Raw genomic sequence first — 20,075 nt, forward strand, 5'->3', positions numbered from 1 at the left:
AGATACTCCCGCAGCTCCCAGAAAGCAGCAGACATTGAGCACCGGGCAGCAGACACTGGGCACCGGGCAGCAGACACTGGGCACCGGGCAGCAGACATTGGGCACCGGGCAGCAGACACTGGGCACCGGGCAGCAGACATTGAGCACCGGGCAGCAGACACTGGGCACCGGGCAGCAGACACTGGGCACCGGGCAGCAGACATTGGGCACCGGGCAGCAGACACTGGGCACCGGGCAGCAGACACTGGGCACCGGGCAGCAGACATTGGGCACCGGGCAGCAGACACTGGGCACCGGGCAGCAGACACTGAGCACCGGGCAGCAGACACTGAGCACCGGGCAGCAGACACTGGGCACCGGGCAGCAGACACTGGGCACCGGGCAGCAGACATTGGGCACCGGGCAGCAGACATTGGGCACCGGGCAGCAGACACTGGGCACCGGGCAGCAGACATTGGGCACCGGGCAGCAGACACTGGGCACCGGGCAGCAGACATTGGGCACCGGGCAGCAGACACTGGGCACCGGGCAGCAGACACTGAGCACCGGGCAGCAGACACTGGGCACCGGGCAGCAGACATTGGGCATCACTCACCTCTCAGAGCCGTCACGGCGCCCAGCACCAGGCAGATCCCCCACGGTCCCGTCCTCCTCCTCATCCTGCAGGGGGCACCGGTGCCCGGGGGTCTCGGGAAACTCCAAGTCTCCTATATCCAGTGGCGGCAGTCAGCGGCGCAGTCCCGGGCGCATGGGTGCCGAGCCTCCCGGTACCGGCCAGGGCATGGGCTGCGATCCACCGGATCCCTGGAATCCCGGAGCGAGGAGGATCCTGCACCAACTCCAGGGAGGATGCGCACAGGAGCCAGCTGGGGGCCACTGCGGGGGCCACACTACACCCGGCCGCAGGGCACCAGGCTGTGCCAAGGGAGGAGATCACTGCCAGGAGGACTGCGGGCACAGAGCGGGGGGCAGCGGGGGGCACAGAGCCGGGGGGCAGCGGGGGGCACAGAGTGGGGGGCTGCGGGCACAGAGCCGGGGGGCCCAGAGTGGGGGGCTGCGGGCACAGAGCCGGGGGGCCCAGAGTGGGGGGCAGCGGGCACAGTGCGGGGGGCTGCGGGGGGCACAGAGCCGGGGGGCAGCGGGGGGCACAGAGTGGGGGGCAGCGGGCACAGAGAGGGGGGCTGCCGGCCAGGAGAGTCAGGGGGCACAGGGATTAACCCCTGCAGGGCTGCGGCTGGGCATGCACACGATTAACCCTTGGCAGCTGGGGTACAGACAGCGGCTCCGGTCCTGGCGGGCTCCGGGCTGATCCTTGCCATACACGGGGAGCAGAGAACCGGCACTCCGGCCCGGTGCTGGGCACTGCTGTCTCCGGAGTGTCCGCTCGACACGTGTTCCCTCCTTCTCCCCCTCTCTCTCCATTGACAGAGCCGTCTCCGAGCAACCCGGGGACGCCGCCACCCCCGCCTGCCCGGACGGCCGGGGCTCAGGATGCGATTATTCTTATACCGTGAGTTACGGCGCCCTCTGCCGGTGAGATGTGATAACTGCAGCTGTGAGCTGAGGGATGCGGCAGCGGGCGCGGGAGGCTGCGGAGACCGGGTCACCGGGCGGGTGTGGGACAGGGAGGACGGGCGGGTGCAGGGTGCTCTGCATGGAGGACGGGCGGGTGCAGGGTGCTCTGCATGGAGGACGGGCGGGTGCAGGGTGCTCTGCATGGAGGACGGGCGGGTGCAGGGTGCTCTGCATATAGGACGGGCGGGTGCAGGGTGCTCTGCATATAGGACGGGTGGGTGCAGGGTGCTCTGCATATAGGACGGGTGGGTGCAGGGTGCTCTGCATATAGGACGGGTGGGTGCAGGGTGCTCTGCATGGAGGACGGGCGGGTGCAGGGTGCTCTGCATATAGGACGGGCGGGTGCAGGGTGCTCTGCATATAGGACGGGTGGGTGCAGGGTGCTCTGCATATAGGACGGGCGGGTGCAGGGTGCTCTGCATGGAGGACGGGCGGGTGCAGGGTGCTCTGCATGGAGGACGGGTGGGTGCAGGGTGCTCTGCATGGAGAACGGGCGGGTGCAGGGTGCTCTGCATATAGGACGGGTGGGTGCAGGGTGCTCTGCATATAGGACGGGTGGGTGCAGGGTGCTCTGCATATAGGACGGGTGGGTGCAGGGTGCTCTGCATATAGGACGGGTGGGTGCAGGGTGCTCTGCATATAGGACGGGTGGGTGCAGGGTGCTCTGCATATAGGACGGGCGGGTGCAGGGTGCTCTGCATGGAGGACGGGCGGGTGCAGGGTGCTCTGCATGGAGGACGGGCGGGTGCAGGGTGCTCTGCATGGAGGACGGGTGGGTGCAGGGTGCTCTGCATGGAGGACGGGTGGGTGCAGGGTGCTCTGCATGGAGGACGGGTGCAGGGTGCTCTGCATAGAGGGTGGGTGCAGGGTGCTCTGCATAGAGGGTGGGTGCAGGGTGCTCTGCTTGGAGGACAGGGCCCTATATACAGGGAGCGCTGCTGGCTACAATGTGGGCACTTCCCACTGCATGCAGGATGTCCTGGACTGTATACACAGAGCTCTGCACAGGAGAGGGGGTGCTCTGCACAGGAGACGGGGTGCTCAGCACAGGAGACGGGGTGCTCTGCACAGGAGACGGGGTGCTCTGCACGGGAGACGGGGTGCCCAGCACGGGAGCCGGGGTGCTCTGCACAGGAGACTGGGTGCTCAGCACAGGAGACTGGGTGCTCAGCACAGGAGACGGGGTGCTCTGCACAGGAGACGGGGTGCTCAGCACAGGAGACGGGGTGCACTGCACAGGAGAGGGGGTGCTCTGCACAGGAGAGGGGGTGCTCAGCACAGGAGACTGGGTGCTCAGCACAGGAGACGGGGTGCTCAGCACAGGAGACGGGGTGCACTGCACAGGAGACGGGGTGCTCAGCACAGGAGACGGGGTGCTCTGCACAGGAGACGGGATGCTCAGCACAGGAGACGCAGTGCTCTGCATAGGAGACAGGGTGCTGTGCACAGAAGATGGGGTGCTCTGCATAGGAGACAGGGTGCTGTGCACAGAAGATGGGGTGCTCTGCATAGGAGATGAGGCGTGCTGAACATTACAGATGGCTTTCAGTATATTTTACAGGGTTTCTGCACATTGTAAAAGGTTTTCTGGTTCCTCATCCTTTTCTGTCCTGACTCCTCAGCCTTCTGCTCCCTTGTTCTTCATCCTCCTGTGGTGCACCCCCGGGGTGATGTTATATTAGATGGTCGGCCGGTCACTTGCTAGGTGATCAGGTGTGACTCCACGCCGGGAAGGTTGCCGAGATACAGCCGGACCTTGGAGTGTTACTTTGTGACGCCAGTGCCGGGTAGGCACACAGGTGTGATGGCACACTTGCTTTTAGTTGACAAGACTGGTTGTACCCTTTTCCTCTGTGGTCAGTGTCCTGCCAGGCTGCTACGGGGTCCCTTGGCTTAGTGTGCTCACGGATGGCCAGAGCGTATAGTGACCCTCCCAGAATGTAGGAACCGCCACCCACAGAAAGGGGAAGTGTCCCAAGGTTGCGGTGTGTGCTGTGTTGGTGGAAAGCAAAAGATCCCAAAGTCTCTAACTTAAATAATCTTGTTTTACTAAGAAGATACGTGCTTGTGGCAAGGTTACACGGTTATGAGGTGTCTCTTGGTAAAGCACTTTGTAATACACTTGACAATAGTTCCAGATGAATATTTGGCAATATAGTAACCGAATCTGTAGTAGGAATGTAGTGTAGGATATAGTCGTCCCGACTGAGTAGTGTATTGAGTGATACAAAGAAGCAGAGTAGCAGAGGGGAGGATGCCGTGAGAGTCCCAACCCAAGTAGTACTGTGCTCTGCCGGGATGCTGGAGGATGAGGTAGAAGAATACTTAGAAGAAGAAGAGAACACCTGTGCCTGTGTATTGACCGTTGATTAGTCGTCACACCACCTTATGCCCACGAGACTCGGCTGAACCTTCCTAGGGGGTGACACAGGCCCCAGACCTTGTTACCTGGGATGAGCGGAATGCTGAGGATTTCCTGCTGACAACCACGCTCTGAGACAGAGTTCCTAGGCTTACTGCAACTTTGCTCTGTCTGGATCAGTTTCTAGTTTCTGTGGCTTTGTTGTGGATACTGTCCTGCACTGTTACCTCTCCTTATCCACGGCGTGGGTTCTGGTTGTCTCTGACCTATCCTCTCCTAAAAAGGGGTTTAACAGTGCAGTAGTCTCATGTAGCGTTACTGAGTAGAAAACTGTGAGCTGTGTCTTGTCTTGCTTCCTACCCATACAGGGTTCTAGCTAAGACTGACCTACTCTTCCCGTCTCCCAGGGGATCTAAGGTGCGCTGTGAGTGGGTGAGAAGTGCAATAGAATAGAAGAAGAACAGATTCCTATTGGTCTACAGATTCATGTGACATACAAAGAAACAATAACCCTTTATACACTTCAGCTGGCCAGCTTTCAAATACACATAACTAATAGAGTAAAATCTAGTGGCGAAACTTTAGAACGACTTTCATCACCACATAAGTACAATAAGTACAGTCTTTTGCGAAGGATGTATATAGCAGTAATACCTGTGGTAGGACACCACACTTCGCCTTGGCACATCCTTCTCCTCTCTAGCTCACCATCCTTCTCCTCCCTTGCTCCTCATCCTTCTCCTCCCTGGCTCCTCATCCTTCTCCTCCCATGCTCCTCATCCTTCTCCTCCCTGGCTCCTCATCCTTCTCCATCCTGGCTCCTCATCCTTCTCCATCCTGGCTCCTCATCCTTCTCCTCCCTGGCTCCTCATCCTTCTCCTCCCTGGCTCCTCATCCTTCTCCTCCCTGGCTCCTCATCCTTCTCCTCCCTGGCTCCTCGTCCTTCTCCTCCCTGGCTCCTCATCCTTCTCCATCCTGACTTCTCATCCATCTCCTCCCTGGCTCCTCATCCTTCTCCATCCTGGCTCCTCATCCTTCTCCTCCCTGGCTCTTCATCCTTCTTCATCCTGGCTCCTCATCCTTCTCCTCCCTGGCTCCTCATCCTTCTCCTCCCTGGCTACTCATCCTTCTCCTCCCTGGCTCTTCATCCTTCTTCATCCTGGCTCCTCATCCTTCTCCTCCCTGGCTCCTCATCCTTCTCCTCCCTGGCTCCTCATCCTTCTCCTCCCTGGCTCCTCATCCTTCTCCTCCCATGCTCCTCATCCTTCTCCTCCCTGGCTCCTCATCCTTCTCCATCCTGGCTCCTCATCCTTCTCCATCCTGGCTCCTCATCCTTCTCCTCCCTGGCTCCTCATCCTTCTCCTCCCTGGCTCCTCATCCTTCTCCTCCCTGGCTCCTCATCCTTCTCCATCCTGGCTCCTCATCCTTCTCCTCCCTGGCTCCTCATCCTTCTCCACCCTGGCTCCTCATCCTTCTCCTCCCTGGCTCCTCATCCTCCTCCCATGCTCCTCATCCTTCTCCTCCCTGGCTCCTCATCCTTCTCCTCCCTGGCTCCTCATCCTTCTCCTCCCTGGCTCCTCATCCTTCTCCTCCCTGGCTCCTCATCCTTCTCCTCCCTGGCTCCTCATCCTTTTCCTCCCATGCTCCTCATCCTTTTCCTCCCATGCTCCTCATCCTTCTCCTCCCTGGCTCCTCATCCTTCTTCATCCTGGCTCCTCATCCTTCTCCATCCTGGCTCCTTATCCTTCTCCTCCCTGGCTCCTCATCCTTCTCCATCCTGGCTCCTCATCCTTCTCCTCCCTGGCTCCTCATCCTTCTCTTCCTTGGCTCCTCATCCTTCTCCTCCCTGGCTCCTCATCCTTCTCCTCCCTGGCTCCTCATCCTTCTCCATCCTGGCTCCTCATCCTTCTCCATCCTGGCTCCTCATCCTTCTCCTCCCTGGCTCCTCATCCTTCTCCTCCCTGGCTCCTCATCCTTCTCTTCCTTGGCTCCTCATCCTTCTCCTCCCTGGCTCCTCATCCTTCTCCATCCTGACTTCTCATCCTTCTCCTCCCTGGCTCCTCATCCTTCTCATCCCATGCTCCTCATCCTTCTCCTCCCTGGCTCCTCATCCTTCTCCATCCTGGCTCCTCATCCTTCTCCATCCTGGCTCCTCATCCTTCTCCTCCCTGGCTCCTCATCCTTCTCCTCCCTGGCTCCTCATCCTTCTCCTCCCTGGCTCCTCATCCTTCTCCATCCTGGCTCCTCATCCTTCTCCTCCCTGGCTACTCATCCTTCTCCTCCCTGGCTCTTCATCCTTCTTCATCCTGGCTCCTCATCCTTCTCCTCCCTGGCTCCTCATCCTTCTCCATCCTGGCTCCTCATCCTTCTCCTCCCTGGCTCCTCATCCTTCTCCTCCCTGGCTCCTCATCCTTCTCCTCCCTGGCTCCTCATCCTTCTCCTCCCATGCTCCTCATCCTTCTCCTCCCTGGCTCCTCATCCTTCTCCATCCTGGCTCCTCATCCTTCTCCATCCTGGCTCCTCATCCTTCTCCTCCCTGGCTCCTCATCCTTCTCCTCCCTGGCTCCTCATCCTTCTCCTCCCTGGCTCCTCATCCTTCTCCATCCTGGCTCCTCATCCTTCTCCTCCCTGGCGCCTCATCCTTCTCCACCCTGGCTCCTCATCCTTCTCCTCCCTGGCTCCTCATCCTCCTCCCATGCTCCTCATCCTTCTCCTCCCTGGCTCCTCATCCTTCTCCTCCCTGGCTCCTCATCCTTCTCCTCCCTGGCTCCTCATCCTTCTCCTCCCTGGCTCCTCATCCTTTTCCTCCCATGCTCCTCATCCTTCTCCTCCCTGGCTCCTCATCCTTCTTCATCCTGGCTCCTCATCCTTCTCCATCCTTGCTCCTCATCCTTTTCCTCCCTGGCTCCTTATCCTTCTCCTCCCTGGCTCCTCATCCTTCTCCATCCTGGCTCCTCATCCTTCTCCTCCCTGGCTCCTCATCCTTCTCTTCCTTGGCTCCTCATCCTTCTCCTCCCTGGCTACTCATCCTTCTCCATCCTGACTTCTCATCCTTCTCCTCCCTGGCTCCTCATCCTTCTCCATCCTGACTTCTCATCCATTCTCCTCCCTGGCTCCTCATCCTTCTCCTCCCTGGCTCCTCATCCTTCTCCATCCTGGCTCCTCGTCCTTCTCCATCCTGGCTCCTCGTCCTTCTCCTCCCTGGCTCCTCGTCCTTCTCCACCCTGGCTCCTCATCCTTCTCCACCCTGGCTCCTCATCCTTCTCCACCCTGGCTCATCATCCTTTTCCTCCCTGGCTCCTCATCCTTTTCCAACCTGGCTCCTCATCCTTCTCCTCCCTGGCTCCTCATCCTTCTTTTCCTTGGCTCCTCATCCTTCTCCTCCCTGGCTCCTCATCCTTCTCCATCCTGACTTCTCATCCTTCTCCTCCCTGGCTCCTCATCCTTCTCCATCCTGGCTCCTCATCCTTCTCCTCCCTGGCTTCTCATCCTCCTCCCATGCTCCTCATCCTTCTCCTCCCTGGCTCCTCATCCTTCTCCTCCCTGGCTCCTTATCCTTCTCCTCCCTGGCTCCTCATCCTTCTTCATCCTGGCTCCTCATCCTTCTCCATCCTGTCTCCTCATCCTTCTCCTCCCTTGCTCCTCATCCTTCTCCTCCCTGGCTCCTCATCCTTCTCCATCCTGACTTCTCATCCTTCTCCTCCCTGGCTCCTCATCCTTCTCCTCCCTGGCTCCTCATCCTTCTCTTCCTTGGCTCCTCATCCTTCTCCTCCCTGGCTCCTCATCCTTCTCCTCCCTGGCTCCTCATCCTTTTCCTCCCTGGCTCCTCATCCTTTTCCTCCCTGGCTCCTCATCCTTCTCCATCCTGGCTCCTCATCCTTTTCCTCCCTGGCTCCTCATCCTTCTCCATCCTGGCTCCTCATCCTTCTCCATCCTGGCTCCTCATCCTTCTTCATCCTGGCTCCTTATCCTTTTCCTCCCATGCTCCTCATCCTTCTCCATCCTGGCTCCTCATCCTTCTCCTCCCTGGCTCCTTATCCTTTTCCTCCCGTGCTCCTCATCCTTCTCCATCCTGGCTCCTCATCCTTCTTCATCCTGGCTCCTCATCCTTCTTCATCCTGGCTCCTCATCCTTCTTCATCCTGGCTCCTCATCCTTCTCCATCCTGGCTCCTCATCCTTCTCCTCCCTGGCTCCTCATCCTTTTCCTCCCTGGCTCCTCATCCTTCTCCATCCTGACTTCTCATCCTTCTCCTCCCTGGCTCCTCATCCTTCTCTTCCTTGGCTCCTCATCCTTCTCCTCCCTGGCTCCTCATCCTTCTCCATCCTGACTTCTCATCCTTCTCCTCCCTGGCTCCTTATCCTTCTCCTCCCTGGCTCCTCATCCTTTTCCTCCCTGGCTCCTCATCCTTCTTCATCCTGGCTCCTCATCCTTCTCCATCCTGGCTCCTCATCCTTCTCCATCTTGGCTCCTCATCCTTCTCCATCTTGGCTCCTAATTCTTCTCCTCCCTGACTCCTCAGCCTTTTCCTCCCTTGCTCCTCATCCTTCTCCATCCTGGCTCCTCATCCTTCTCCTCCCTGGCTCCTCATCCTTCTCCTCCCTGGCTCCTCATCCTTCTCTTCCTTGGCTCCTCATCCTTCTCCTCCCTGGCTCCTCATCCTTCTCCATCCTGACTTCTCATCCATCTCCTCCCTGGCTCCTCATCCTTCTCCTCCCTGGCTCCTCATCCTTCTCCATCCTGGCTCCTCATCCTTCTCCTCCCTGGCTCCTCATCCTTCTCTATCCTGACTCCTCAGCCTTTTCCTCCCTTGCTCCTCATCCTTCTCCTCCCTTTCTCCTCATACATCTTCTCTCTGGCTCCTTACCCTTCTCCTTTCTGGCTCCTCATCCTTCCCCTTCCTGCTCATCATCCTCCCCCTTGTATATCAGCCTTCTCCATGGGCTCCTCATCCTTTTTCTCATTGGCTCCTCAACTTTCTCCTCCCTTGCTCCTAAACTTTTCACTTTCTGGCTCCTCATCCTTCTTCTCTGATTTCTCAGCTGTCTCCTCCGTCTTTCTCCTCCCTGGTCCTAATCCTTCTCCTGCCTTTCTCCTCCTCATTTTCATCCTCCTTCCTGGCTTCTCATTATTTTCTCTCTGGCTTCCCATCCCTCTACTCCCTGCTTCTTAGCCTTCTTCTCCTTTGCTCCTCATTCTCCTCCCTGGCTCTTCATCACACACCAGTCTGCTTTATCCTTCTCCCTGGATCCTTATCCTTCTTCTCCCTGGATTCATACTTTTCTTTCCTCATTTGCTCCTCATATGTTTCTTCTTCTGGCTCATCTGCCTTTTCCTCCCTGGCCCCTTATCCTTCTCCCTGGCTCCTCATATTTGTTCTCTCTGGCTCCTTGCCTCCTCCCTGGATTCTCTCATTTTTCTCCTCCTTGGCTCCTCCTCCTCCCTGGATTCTCTCCTCTTTCTCCTACTTGGCTCCTCCTCCTCCCTGGGCTCTCTCCTCTTTCTCCTCCTTGCTCCTCCTCCTCCCTGGGTTCTCTCCTCATTCTCTTCCTTGGCTCCTCCTCCCTGGGTTCTCTCCTCTTTCTCCTTCTTGGCTCCTCCTCCCTGGGTTCTCTCCTCTTTCTCCTCCTTGGCTCCTCCTCCCTGGGTTCTCTCCTCTTTCTCCTCCTTGCTCCTCCTCCTCCCTGGTTTCTCTCCTCTTTCTCCTCCTTGCTTCTCCTCCTCACTGGATTCTCTTCTCTTTTTCCTCCTTGGCTCCTCCTTCCTGGATTCTCTCCTCTTTCTCCTCCTTGCTCCTCCTCCTCCCTGGATTCTCTCATCTTTCTCCTCCTTGGCCCCTCCTCCCTGGGTTCTCTGCTCTTTCTCCTCCTTGGCTCCTCCTCCCTGGGTTCTTTTCTCTTTCTCCTCCTTGGCTCCTCCTCCCTGGGTTCTCTCCTCTTTCTCCTTCTTGGCTCCTCCTCCCTGAGTTCTCTCCTCTTTCTCCTCCTTGCTCCTCCTCCTCCCTGGATTCTTTCCTCTTTCTCCTCCTTGCTCCTCCTCCTCCCTGGATTCTCTTCTCTTTCTCTTCCTTGGCTCCTCCCTTCTGGATTCTCTTCTCTTTCTCCTCCTTGGTCCTCCTCCTCCCTGGGTTCTCTCCTCTTACTCCTCCTTGGCTCCTCCTCCCTGGGTTCTCTCCTCTTTCTCCTTGTTGGCTCCTCCTCCCTGGGTTCTCTCCTCTTTCTCCTCCTTGGCTCCTCCTCCCTGGGTTCTCTCCTCTTTCTCCTCCTTGGCTTCTCCTCCTCCCTGGATTCTCTCCTCTTTCTCCTCCTTGGCTCCTCCTTCCTGGATTCTCTCCTCTTTCTCCTCCTTGCTCCTCCTCCTCCCTGGATTTTCTCATCTTTCTCCTCCTTGGCCCCTCCTCCCTGGGTTCTCTGCTCTTTCTCCTCCTTGGCTCCTCCTCCCTGGGTTCTCCTCTTTCTCCTCCTTGGCTCCTCCTCCCTGGGTTCTCTCCTCTTTCTCCTCCTCCTCCCTGGGTTCTCTCCTCTTTCTCCTCCTTGCTCCTCCTCCTCCCTGGGTTCTCTCCTTTTTCTCCTCCTTGCTCCTCCTCCTCCCTGGATTCTCTTCTCTTTCTCTTCCTTGGCTCCTCCCTTCTGGATTCTCTTCTCTTTCTCCTCCTTGCTCCTCCTCCCTGGGTTCTCTCCTCTTTCTCCTCCTTTGCTCCTCCTCCTCCCTGGGCTCTCTCTTCTTTCTCCTCTTTGCTCCTCCTCCTCCCTGGGTTCTCTCCTCATTCTCCTCCTTGGCTCCTCCTCCCTTGGTTCTCTCCTCTTTCTCCTTGTTGGCTCCTCCTCCCTGGGTTCTCTCCTCTTTCTCCTCCTTGGCTCCTCCTCCCTGGGTTCTCTCCTCTTTCTCCTCCTTGCTCCTCCTCCTCCCTGGTTTCTCTCCTCTTTCTCCTCCTTGCTTCTCCTCCTCCCTGGATTCTCTTCTCTTTTTCCTCCTTGGCTCCTCCTTCCTGGATTCTCTCCTCTTTCTCCTCCTTGCTCCTCCTCCTCCCTGGATTCTCTCATCTTTCTCCTCCTTGGCCCCTCCTCCCTGGGTTCTCTGCTCTTTCTCCTCCTTGGCTCCTCCTCCCTGGGTTATTTTCTCTTTCTCCTCCTTGGCTCCTCCTCCCTGGGTTCTCTCCTCTTTCTCCTTCTTGGCTCCTCCTCCCTGGGTTCTCTCCTCTTTCTCCTCCGTGCTCCTCCTCCTCCCTGGGTTCTCTTCTCTTTCTCTTCCTTGGCTCCTCCCTTCTGGATTCTCTTCTCTTTCTCCTCCTTGCTCCTCCTCCTCCCTGGGTTCTCTCCTCTTACTCCTCCTTGGCTCCTCCTCCCTGGTTTCTCTCCTCTTTCTCCTCCTTGGCTCCTCCTCCCTGGGTTCTCTCCTCTTTCTCCTCCTTGACTTCTCCTCCTCCCTGGGTTCTCTCCTCTTTCTCCTCCTTGACTTCTCCTCCTCCCTGGGTTCTCTCATCTTTCTCCTCCTTGACTTCTCCTCCTCCCTGGGTTCTCTCCTCTTTCTCCTCCTTGGCTTCTCCTCCTACCTGGATTCTCTCCTCTTTCTCCTCCTTGGCTCCTCCTTCCTGGATTCTCTCCTCCTTGCTCCTCCTCCTCCCTGGATTTTCTCATCTTTCTCCTCCTTGGCCCCTCCTCCCTGGGTTCTATGCTCTTTCTCCTCCTTGGCTCCTCCTCCCTGGGTTCTCCTCTTTCTCCTCCTTGGCTCCTCCTCCCTGGGTTCTCTCCTCTTTCTCCTCCTTGCTCCTCCTCCTTCCTGGGTTCTCTCCTCTTTCTCCTCCTTGCTCCTCCTCCTCCCTGGGTTCTCTCCTCTTTCTCCTCCTTGCTCCTCCTCCTCCCTGGGTTCTCTCCTCTTTCTCCTCCGTGCTCCTCCTCCTCCCTGGGTTCTTTCCTCTTTCTCCTCCTTGCTCCTCCTCCCTGGGTTCTCTCCTCTTTCTCCTCCTTGGCTCCTCCTCCCTGGGTTCTCTCTTCTTTCTCCTCCTTGGCTCTTCCTCCCTTGGTTCTCTCCTCTTTCTCCTCCTTGGCTCCTCCTCCCTGGGTTCTCTCTTCTTTCTCCACCTTGGCTTCTCCTCCTCCCTGGATTCTCTCCTCTTTCTCCTCCTTGGCTCCTCCTTCCTGGATTCTCTCCTCTTTCTCCTCCTTGCTCCTCCTCCTCCCTGGATTCTCTCATCTTTCTCCTCCTTGCTGCTGCTCCTCCCTGGGTTCTCTTCTCTTTCTCCTCCTTGGCTCCTCCTTCCTGGGTTCTCTCCTCTTTCTCCTCCTTGCTGCTCCTCCTCCCTGGGTTCTCTTCTCTTTCTCCTCCTTGGCTCCTCCTCCCTGGGTTCTCTTGTCTTTCTACTCCTTGGCTCCTCCTTCCTGGATTCTCTCCTCTTTCTACTCCTTGGCTCCTCCTTCCTGGATTCTCTCCTCTTTATCCTCCTTGGCTCCTCTTCCCTGGATTCTCTCCTCTTTATCCTCCTTGGCTCCTCCTCCCTGGATTCTCTCATCTTTCTCCTCCTTGGCTCCTTCCTCCCTGGGTTCTCTCCTCTTTCTCCTCCTTGGCTCCTCCTCCCTGGATTCTTTCCTCTTTCTCCTCCTTGGCTCCTCCTCCCTGGGTTCCCTCCTCTTTCTCCTCCTTGGCTCCTCCTCCCTGGGTTCTCTCCTCTTTCTCCTCCTTGGCTCCTCCTCCCTGGGTTCTCTCCTCTTTCTCCTCCTTGGCTCCTCCTCCCTGGGTTCTTTCCTCTTTCTCCTCCTTGGCTCCTCCTCCCTGGGTTCTCTCCTCTTTTTCCTCCTTGCTCCTCCTCCCTGGGTTCTCTCCTCTTTCTCCTCCTTGCTCCTCCTCCTCCCTGGGTTCTCTCCTCTTTCTCCTCCTTGACTCCTCCTTCCTCGGTTCTCTCCTCTTTCTCCTCCTTGGCTCCTCCCCCCTGTGTTCTCTTCTCTTTCTCCTCCTTGGCTTCTCCTCCCTGGGTTCTCTCCTCTTTCTCCTCCTCCTCCCTGGGTTCTCTCCTCTTTCTTCTCCTTGCTCCTCCTCCTCCCTGGGTTCTCTCCTCTTTCTCCTCCTTGGCTCCTCCTTCCTCGGTTCTCTCCTCTTTCTCGTCCTTGGCTCCTCCTCCCTGGGTTCTCTCCTCTTTCTCCTCCTTGGCTCCTCCTTCCTGGATTCTCTCCTCTTTCTCCTCCTTGCTCCTCCTCCTCCCTGGATTCTCTCATCTTTCTCCTCCTTGGCTCCTCCTCCCTGGGTTCTCTCCTCTTTCTCCTCCTTGGCTCCTTCCTCCCTGGGTTCTCTCCTCTTTCTGTTCTTGGCTTCTCCTCCCTGGGTTCTCTTCTCTTTCTCCTCTTTGGCTCCTCCTCCCTGGGTTCTCTTCTCTTTCTCCTCCTTGGCTCCTCCTCCCTGGTTTCTCTTCTCTTTCTCCTCCTTGGCTCCTCCTCCCTGGGTTCTCTCCTCTTTCTCCTCCTTGGCTCCTCCTCCCTGGGTTCTCTTCTCTTTCTCCTCCTTGGCTTCTCCTCCCTGGGTTCTCTCCTCTTTCTCCTTTTTCTCCTCCTCCTCCCTGGGTTCTCTCCTCTTTCTCCTCCTTGCTCCTCCTCCTCCCTGGGCTCTCTCCTCTTTCTCTTCCTTGGCTCCTCCTCCCTTGGTTCTCCTCTCTTTCTCCTCCTTGGCTCCTCCTCCCTGGGATCTCTCCTCTTTCTCCTCCTTGGCTCCTCCTCCCTGGGTTCTCTCCTCTTTCTCCTCCTTGGCTCCTCCCCCCTGGGTTCTCTCCTCTTTCTCCTCCTTGGCTCCTCCTTCCTCGGTTCTCTCCTCTTTCTCCTCCTTGGCTCCTCCCCCCTGGGTTCTCTTCTCTTTCTCCTCCTTGGCTTCTCCTCCCTGGGTTCTCTCCTCTTTCTCCTCTTTCTCCTCCTCCTCCCTGGCCCTTTATCTTTCTCCCCTTAGTTTTTTTCATTTTACATCCTGGCATTTTATCTCTTTCTTCTCTTTGATTCCCCATCTTTCTCCTCCCTAGCACCTAACCCTTCTCCAACCTGGCCCCCTTTTAAACCGTTAGACACTAACAGGAGACTGTCAGCAGGTTAGACTGTGCACACCTACTGCTATGGGCTAAGAGGTCATTGAGACATAGTCATACTGGGCTGAACCCAAACTGTTCACACTTTTCTATATAGTGTATTTTCCGAATCACTAAGTAGTAGCGGGCACAGATCAAAGATCATTCAACAGCAGCTTGCTGACAGTTTCCATCTAACAGTGTCAGAGGTGCTGAATTGTATATTCAATATACTTGTAAAGTGAATGAGATAGTGTCAGAGACACAGATCCCAATGGTGACATCCTATAGAGAGACATTCAGCACCAGGGACAGCGGCGTCTCCGGCAGAAGAGAGAAGAGCTGGATCATCAATGGGCTTATGGGCAGAGAGGAGCCACAGTCTCTTCTATCTACCAGGGTAGTGGGCAGAGAGGAGCCTCAGTCTCTTCTATCTACCAGGGTAGTGAGCAGAGAGGAGCCACAGTCTCTTCTATCTACCAGGGTAGTGGGCAGAGAGGAGCCACAGTCTCTTCTATCTATCTACAGTACCAGGGTAGTGGGCAGAGAGGAGCCACAGTCTCTTCTATCTACTAGGGTAGTGGGCAGAGAGGAGCCACAGTCTCTTCTATCTACCAGGGTAGTGGGCAGAGAGGAGCCACAGTCTCTTCTATCTACCAGGGTAGTGGGCAGAGAGGAGCCACAGTCTCTTCTATCTACCAGTGTAGTGGGCAGAGAGGAGCCACAGTCTCTTCTATCTACCAGGGTAGTGGGCAGAGAGGAGCCACAGTCTCTTCTCTCTACAGTACCAGGGTAGTGGGCAGAGAGAAGCCACAGTCTCTTCTATCTACCAGGGTAGAGGGCAGAGAGGAGCCACAGTCTCTTCTATCTACCAGGGTAGTGGGCAGAGAGGAGCCACAGTCTCTTCTCTCTACAGTACCAGGGTAGTGGGCAGAGAGAAGCCACAGTCTCTTCTATCTACCAGGGTACTGGGCAGAGAGAATCCACAGTCTCTTCTATATACCAGGGTAGTGGGCAGAGAGGAGCCACAGTCTCTTCTATCTTCATTACCAGGGTAGTGAGCAGAGAGGAGCCACAGTCTCTTCTATCTACCAGGGTAGTGGGCAGAGAGGAGCCACAGTCTCTTCTGTCTACCAGAGTAATGGGCAGAGAGGAGCCACAGTCTCTTCTATCTACCAGGGTACTGGGCAGAGAGAAGCCACAGTCTCTTCTATCTACCAGGGTAGTGGACAGAGAGAAGCCACAGTCTCTTCTATCTACCAGGGTACTGGGCAGAGAGAAGCCACAGTCTCTTCTATCTATCAGGGTAGTGGGCAGAGAGGAGCCACAGTCTCTTCTATCTTCATTACCAGGGTAGTGAGCAGAGAGGAGCCACAGTCTCTTATCTACCAGAGTAGTGGGCAGAGAGGAGCCACAGTCTCTTCTATCTACCAGGGTAGTGGGCAGAGGGGGGACATTAGTATTTTGTATCTACCATGGTGGTGGGCAGAGGGGGCACATTAGTATCTTATATCTACCATGGCAGTGGGCAGAGGTGGCACATTAGTATTGTGTATCTATATGGGTAGTGGGCAGAGGGGGCACATTGATATCTTGTATCTGCCAGTGTAGTGGGCAGAGGGGGCACATTGATATCTTGTATCTGCCAGTGTAGTTGGCAGAGGGGGCACATTGGTATCTTGTATCTGCCAGTGTAGTGGGCAGAGGGGGCACATTGGTATCTTGTATCTGCCAGTGTAGTGGGCAGAGGGGGCACATTGGTATCTTGTATCTGCCAGTGTAGTGGGAAGAGGGGGCACATTGGTATCTTGTATCTGCCAGGGTAGTGGGCAGAGGAGGCATATTAGTATCTTATATCTACCATGGTAGTGGGCAGAGGGGGCACATTGGTATCTTGTATCTACCATGGTGGTGGGCAGAGGGGGCACATTAGTATCTTATATCTACCATGGTAGTGGGCAGAGGGGGCACATTGGTATCTTGTATCTGCCAGGGTAGTGGGCAGAGGGGGCACATTAGAATCTCCATCATTCACAATAGGTGCAGCCACAGCTCCTCCCTCTTCCTTCACTATAATCTCTGCACAGATCACAGAGCATGCCCACAACACTCTACCATAGAAGCCAATTAGTCAGTTCCCGGCTACAGATCCATGTGGCTGCAGTAAGGCATCTCTCTAATTGCTGTTTAGACGAGAACACAACAATTAGAATATAGAAACTTACAAGAAAGACACTATGTATCAGTATCTGGTTATAATTAGCAAGAAAAACGAAATCTATGTGATCCATTCCCTTTAAGCAGAGATTGGATGGGGGAGTGGCGACAATCACCTATAATTAACTATTTGAAGGCCTGAGCATTAGCATATATATGAAGCTGGTGACGCCGCCGCTGCCGCCGGTCCGGGTAATATCTCTGAAGTAGTCACTGAAGCAGCAATTTAATACTTGAGTGTCTGAGCGGAAGGAAAATATATTAGACGGGAGTTTTCTTGTTAGTGTCGGGAAGGAAAAATACACAGCAGAAAATGACTTTGGATCCTTGAACGTGAGATAAGAAAGTGACCTGAGCGGAATAGCAGCAACAGCACAAAGAGAGGGTGGTAATCCTGTGGCGCCCCCTGTGTGCACCCCACTGATCACTACTATATATATATATATATATATATATATATATATAATGCATCGATTACCAGTCACTACATGAATACATCTAATACATGCAGAAGTAGCAGAGCTGACTATGTTATCTGCGGCGCCCCCTGTGTGCACCCCACCCTGCTGATCACTACTATGTATATATAATGCATTGTGTATTATAATCCTGCACTGCATTGATTACCAGTCACTACATGAATACAATGGGGGAAAAAGTATTTAGTCAGTCACCAATAGTGCAAGTTCTGCCACTTAAAAAGATGAGAGGCGTCTGTAATTTACATCATAGGTAGACCTCAACTATGGGAGACAAAATGAGAAAACAAATCCAGAAAATCACATTGTCTGATTTTGTAAGAATTTATTTGCAAATTATGGTGGAAAATATGTATTTGGTCACCAACAAACAATCAAGATTTCTGGCTCTCGCAGACCTGTAACTTCTTCTTTAAGAGTCTCATCTTCCCTCCACTCATTACCTGTAGTAATGGCACCTGTTTAAACTTGTTATCAGTATAAAAAGACACCTGTACACACCCTCAAACAGTCAGACTCCAAATTCCACTATGGTGAAGACCAAAGAGCTGTCAAAGGACACCAGAAACAAAATTGTAGCCCTGCACCAGGCTGGGAAGACTGAATCTGCAATATATACAACCAACTTGGAGTGAAGAAATCAACTGTGGGAGCAATAATTAGAAAATGGAAGACATACAAGACCACTGATAATCTCCCTCGATCTGGGGCTTCACGCAAAATCTCACCCCGTGGGGTCAAAATGATCACAAGAACGGTGAGCAAAAATCCCAGAACCACGCGGGGGGACCTAGTGAATGAACTGCAGAGAGCTGGGACCAATGTAACAAAGCCTACCATCAGTAACACACTACGCCAGTGCCAGGGACTCAGATCCTGCAGTGCCAGGCGGGTCCCACTGCTTAAGCCAGTACATGGCCGGGCCCGTCTGAAGTTTGCTAGAGAGCATTTGGATGATCCAGAAGAGTATTGGGAGAATGTCCTATGGTCTGATGAAACCAAAGTGGAACTGTTTGGTAGAAACACAACTTGTCGTGTTTGGAGGAAAAAGAATACTGAGTTGCATCCATTAAACACCATACCTACTGTAAAGCATGGGGGGGGGAAACATCAGGCTTTGGGGCTGTTTCTCTGCAAAGGGGCCAGGACTACTGATCCGGGTACATGAAAGAATGAATGGGGCCATGTATTGTGAGATTTTGAGTGCAAACCTCTTTCCATCAGCAAGGGCATTGAAGATGAAACGTGGCTGAGTCTTTCAACATGACAATGATCCAAAGCACACCGCCAGGGCAACGAAGTAGCGGCTTGGTAAGAAGAATTTCCAGGTCCTGGAGTGGCCTAGCCAGTCTCCACATCTCAACCCTATAGAAAACCTTTGGAGGAAGTTGAAAGTCCGTGTTGCCAAGCGACAGCCCCAAAACATCACTGCTCTAGAGGGGATCTGCATGGAGGAATGGGCCAACATACCAACAACAGTGTGCGCCAACCTTGGGAAGACTTACAGAAAACGTCTGACCTCCGTCATTGCCAACAAAGGATATAGAACAAAGTATTGAGATGAAATTTTGTTACTGACCAAATACTTATTTTCCACCATAATTTGCTAATAAATTCTTACAAAATCAGACAATGTGATTTTCTGGATTTGTTTTCCTCTTTTGTCTCCCATAGTTGAGGTCTAATATGGTGTCAATTACAGACGCCTCTCATCTTTTTAAGTGGGAGAACTTGCACTATTGGTGACTGACTAAATACTTTTTTTCCCCACTGTATATCTAATGTACATGCAGATGTAGCAGAGCTGACTATGTTATCTGCATCGCCCCCTGTGTGCACCGCACCCCTCGGATCAATACTATATACAGTATATAATGGATCGTGTATTATAATCCTGCACTGCATCGATTACCAGTATATGCAGATGTAGCAGAGCTGACTGTGTTATCTCCAGTGTTACATAGGACTGCAGGAATAAATCCATGACATGTAGTATATCATCACTGAAAGCTCGGTCTGCTGTCAGAGAATGGAACATACTTACCTGTATACAGATCCAATACAGTCCCAGCACTTCTTACAGCTGAGGGGCTGGTACAGTTTTATCCAGTCTGGGTTGATCATTTTTAACTAGTTACATTGTTTAAAAAAAAAAAAAAAGGGACAATATCCAGGGAATGAAATGACATTCTGTACACCAGCAGCAGCATGGAAGACATTATAGAGCAGCGATGAGCAGTATTAGCTGTGAATCCTGGAAGGGGGGGGGGGTAACACTTACCAGTGCTTGCAGCAGCTTCTCTGTGTGTTTTACCTGCCTCTGTCTCTCTCTGTAGTTCCATCTCTCTGCCCCTCTTTTTACTGTAGACGTCTATGGCCAGCTGTAACCTGATCCCTCAGCGAGCTGATCCATCTTCAGAAAGACTTTAAGAAGTGAATGACTTGTTGAGTTTAGGAAAAAGGAGAGACGCAAGGTGGGTTAATGACAACAGGAAAAAAGAGGCCTTTTGCTCTGATAAGATATATTACAAAGTTTCTTACACCGACCCGTTCTGTTTCTTTCTAAATTACTGACCATGTGAATTCCGCTCTTACCCCATGGTGCCGAGCTACTTCTTATTCCCCATTTCAAGTAATACACACACAGGGCTTTCTTTCACTTACTTCCCTGGCTAATTACAGCGCAGCACATACTCCTCTCTGCTATCCCATGACATAGTGCTGGAGAAGGTGTACTGAACAGGCTGTGCTGCATTGGGGGATAATTTACACAGTTCAGCACTACAGATAGCATGTGAGGAAGATAGACAGAGTTACCGTTCTCTGACTTTGCAATATGCTATGTAACTAGAAATACAGGAAACATCAGCAGCACAGTACAACACATACTCCTCTCTGCTATGTCATGACAGATTGCTAGCAAAAGTGCGCTGAAAAGACTGGAAATGTGTTGGGGGATGAGCTACACAGTACATTACTATAGATGGTGGGGGGAGGGTTACTGATGCTCTGGGTTTTCCAAATTAAAGAAACAGCACACACAAGGAAGAGGTCACACTAAGCAATGAACCTAAAGATAGTGGGAAGAGGAGATTACACTGCAGCACTATGGACATACAGAAGCTGGTACACTGCTATTTACACAAGGAACAGCTGCCCTGTGCTTTATGGGTGGTGAGAGAAGAGAGGAAAGCCTTGATTTACCTTTGAGGAACAGTATGGATCATCTTTAGCAGGAAGACTGGATCAATTGGTAGATCCACAGCGCAAGGGTTCTCTAGCTATCTCTCCCTGTCTCCTGCACACAGCACATGCTAAGCCCCACATCCACTTATCCTGTTCTATCCTGATCTAATGGTGCGTTTACACAGACAGATTTATCTGACAGATCTTTGAAGCCAAAA

General features: G+C 54.0%; 1 protein-coding gene and 1 long non-coding RNA gene across 2 annotated transcripts in view; both read right to left on the reverse strand.

Moving 5' to 3' along the window:
- Positions 1–824, reverse strand: part of IGSF11 (immunoglobulin superfamily member 11) — a 168,830-nt gene extending 168,006 nt beyond the window's left edge. The window contains exon 1 of the mRNA XM_069946348.1: positions 596–824. Within this exon, the coding sequence (XP_069802449.1) occupies positions 596–659 (64 nt within the window). The 5' untranslated portion in view covers positions 660–824. The remainder of the gene's footprint in view (positions 1–595) is intronic.
- Positions 1–20,075, reverse strand: part of LOC138768201 (uncharacterized) — an 860,246-nt gene that overhangs the window by 211,834 nt on the left and 628,337 nt on the right. The window lies entirely within an intron of this gene.

Source organism: Dendropsophus ebraccatus, chromosome 11 (genome assembly GCF_027789765.1).
Source record: "Dendropsophus ebraccatus isolate aDenEbr1 chromosome 11, aDenEbr1.pat, whole genome shotgun sequence".
NCBI lineage: Eukaryota > Metazoa > Chordata > Amphibia > Anura > Hylidae > Dendropsophus > Dendropsophus ebraccatus.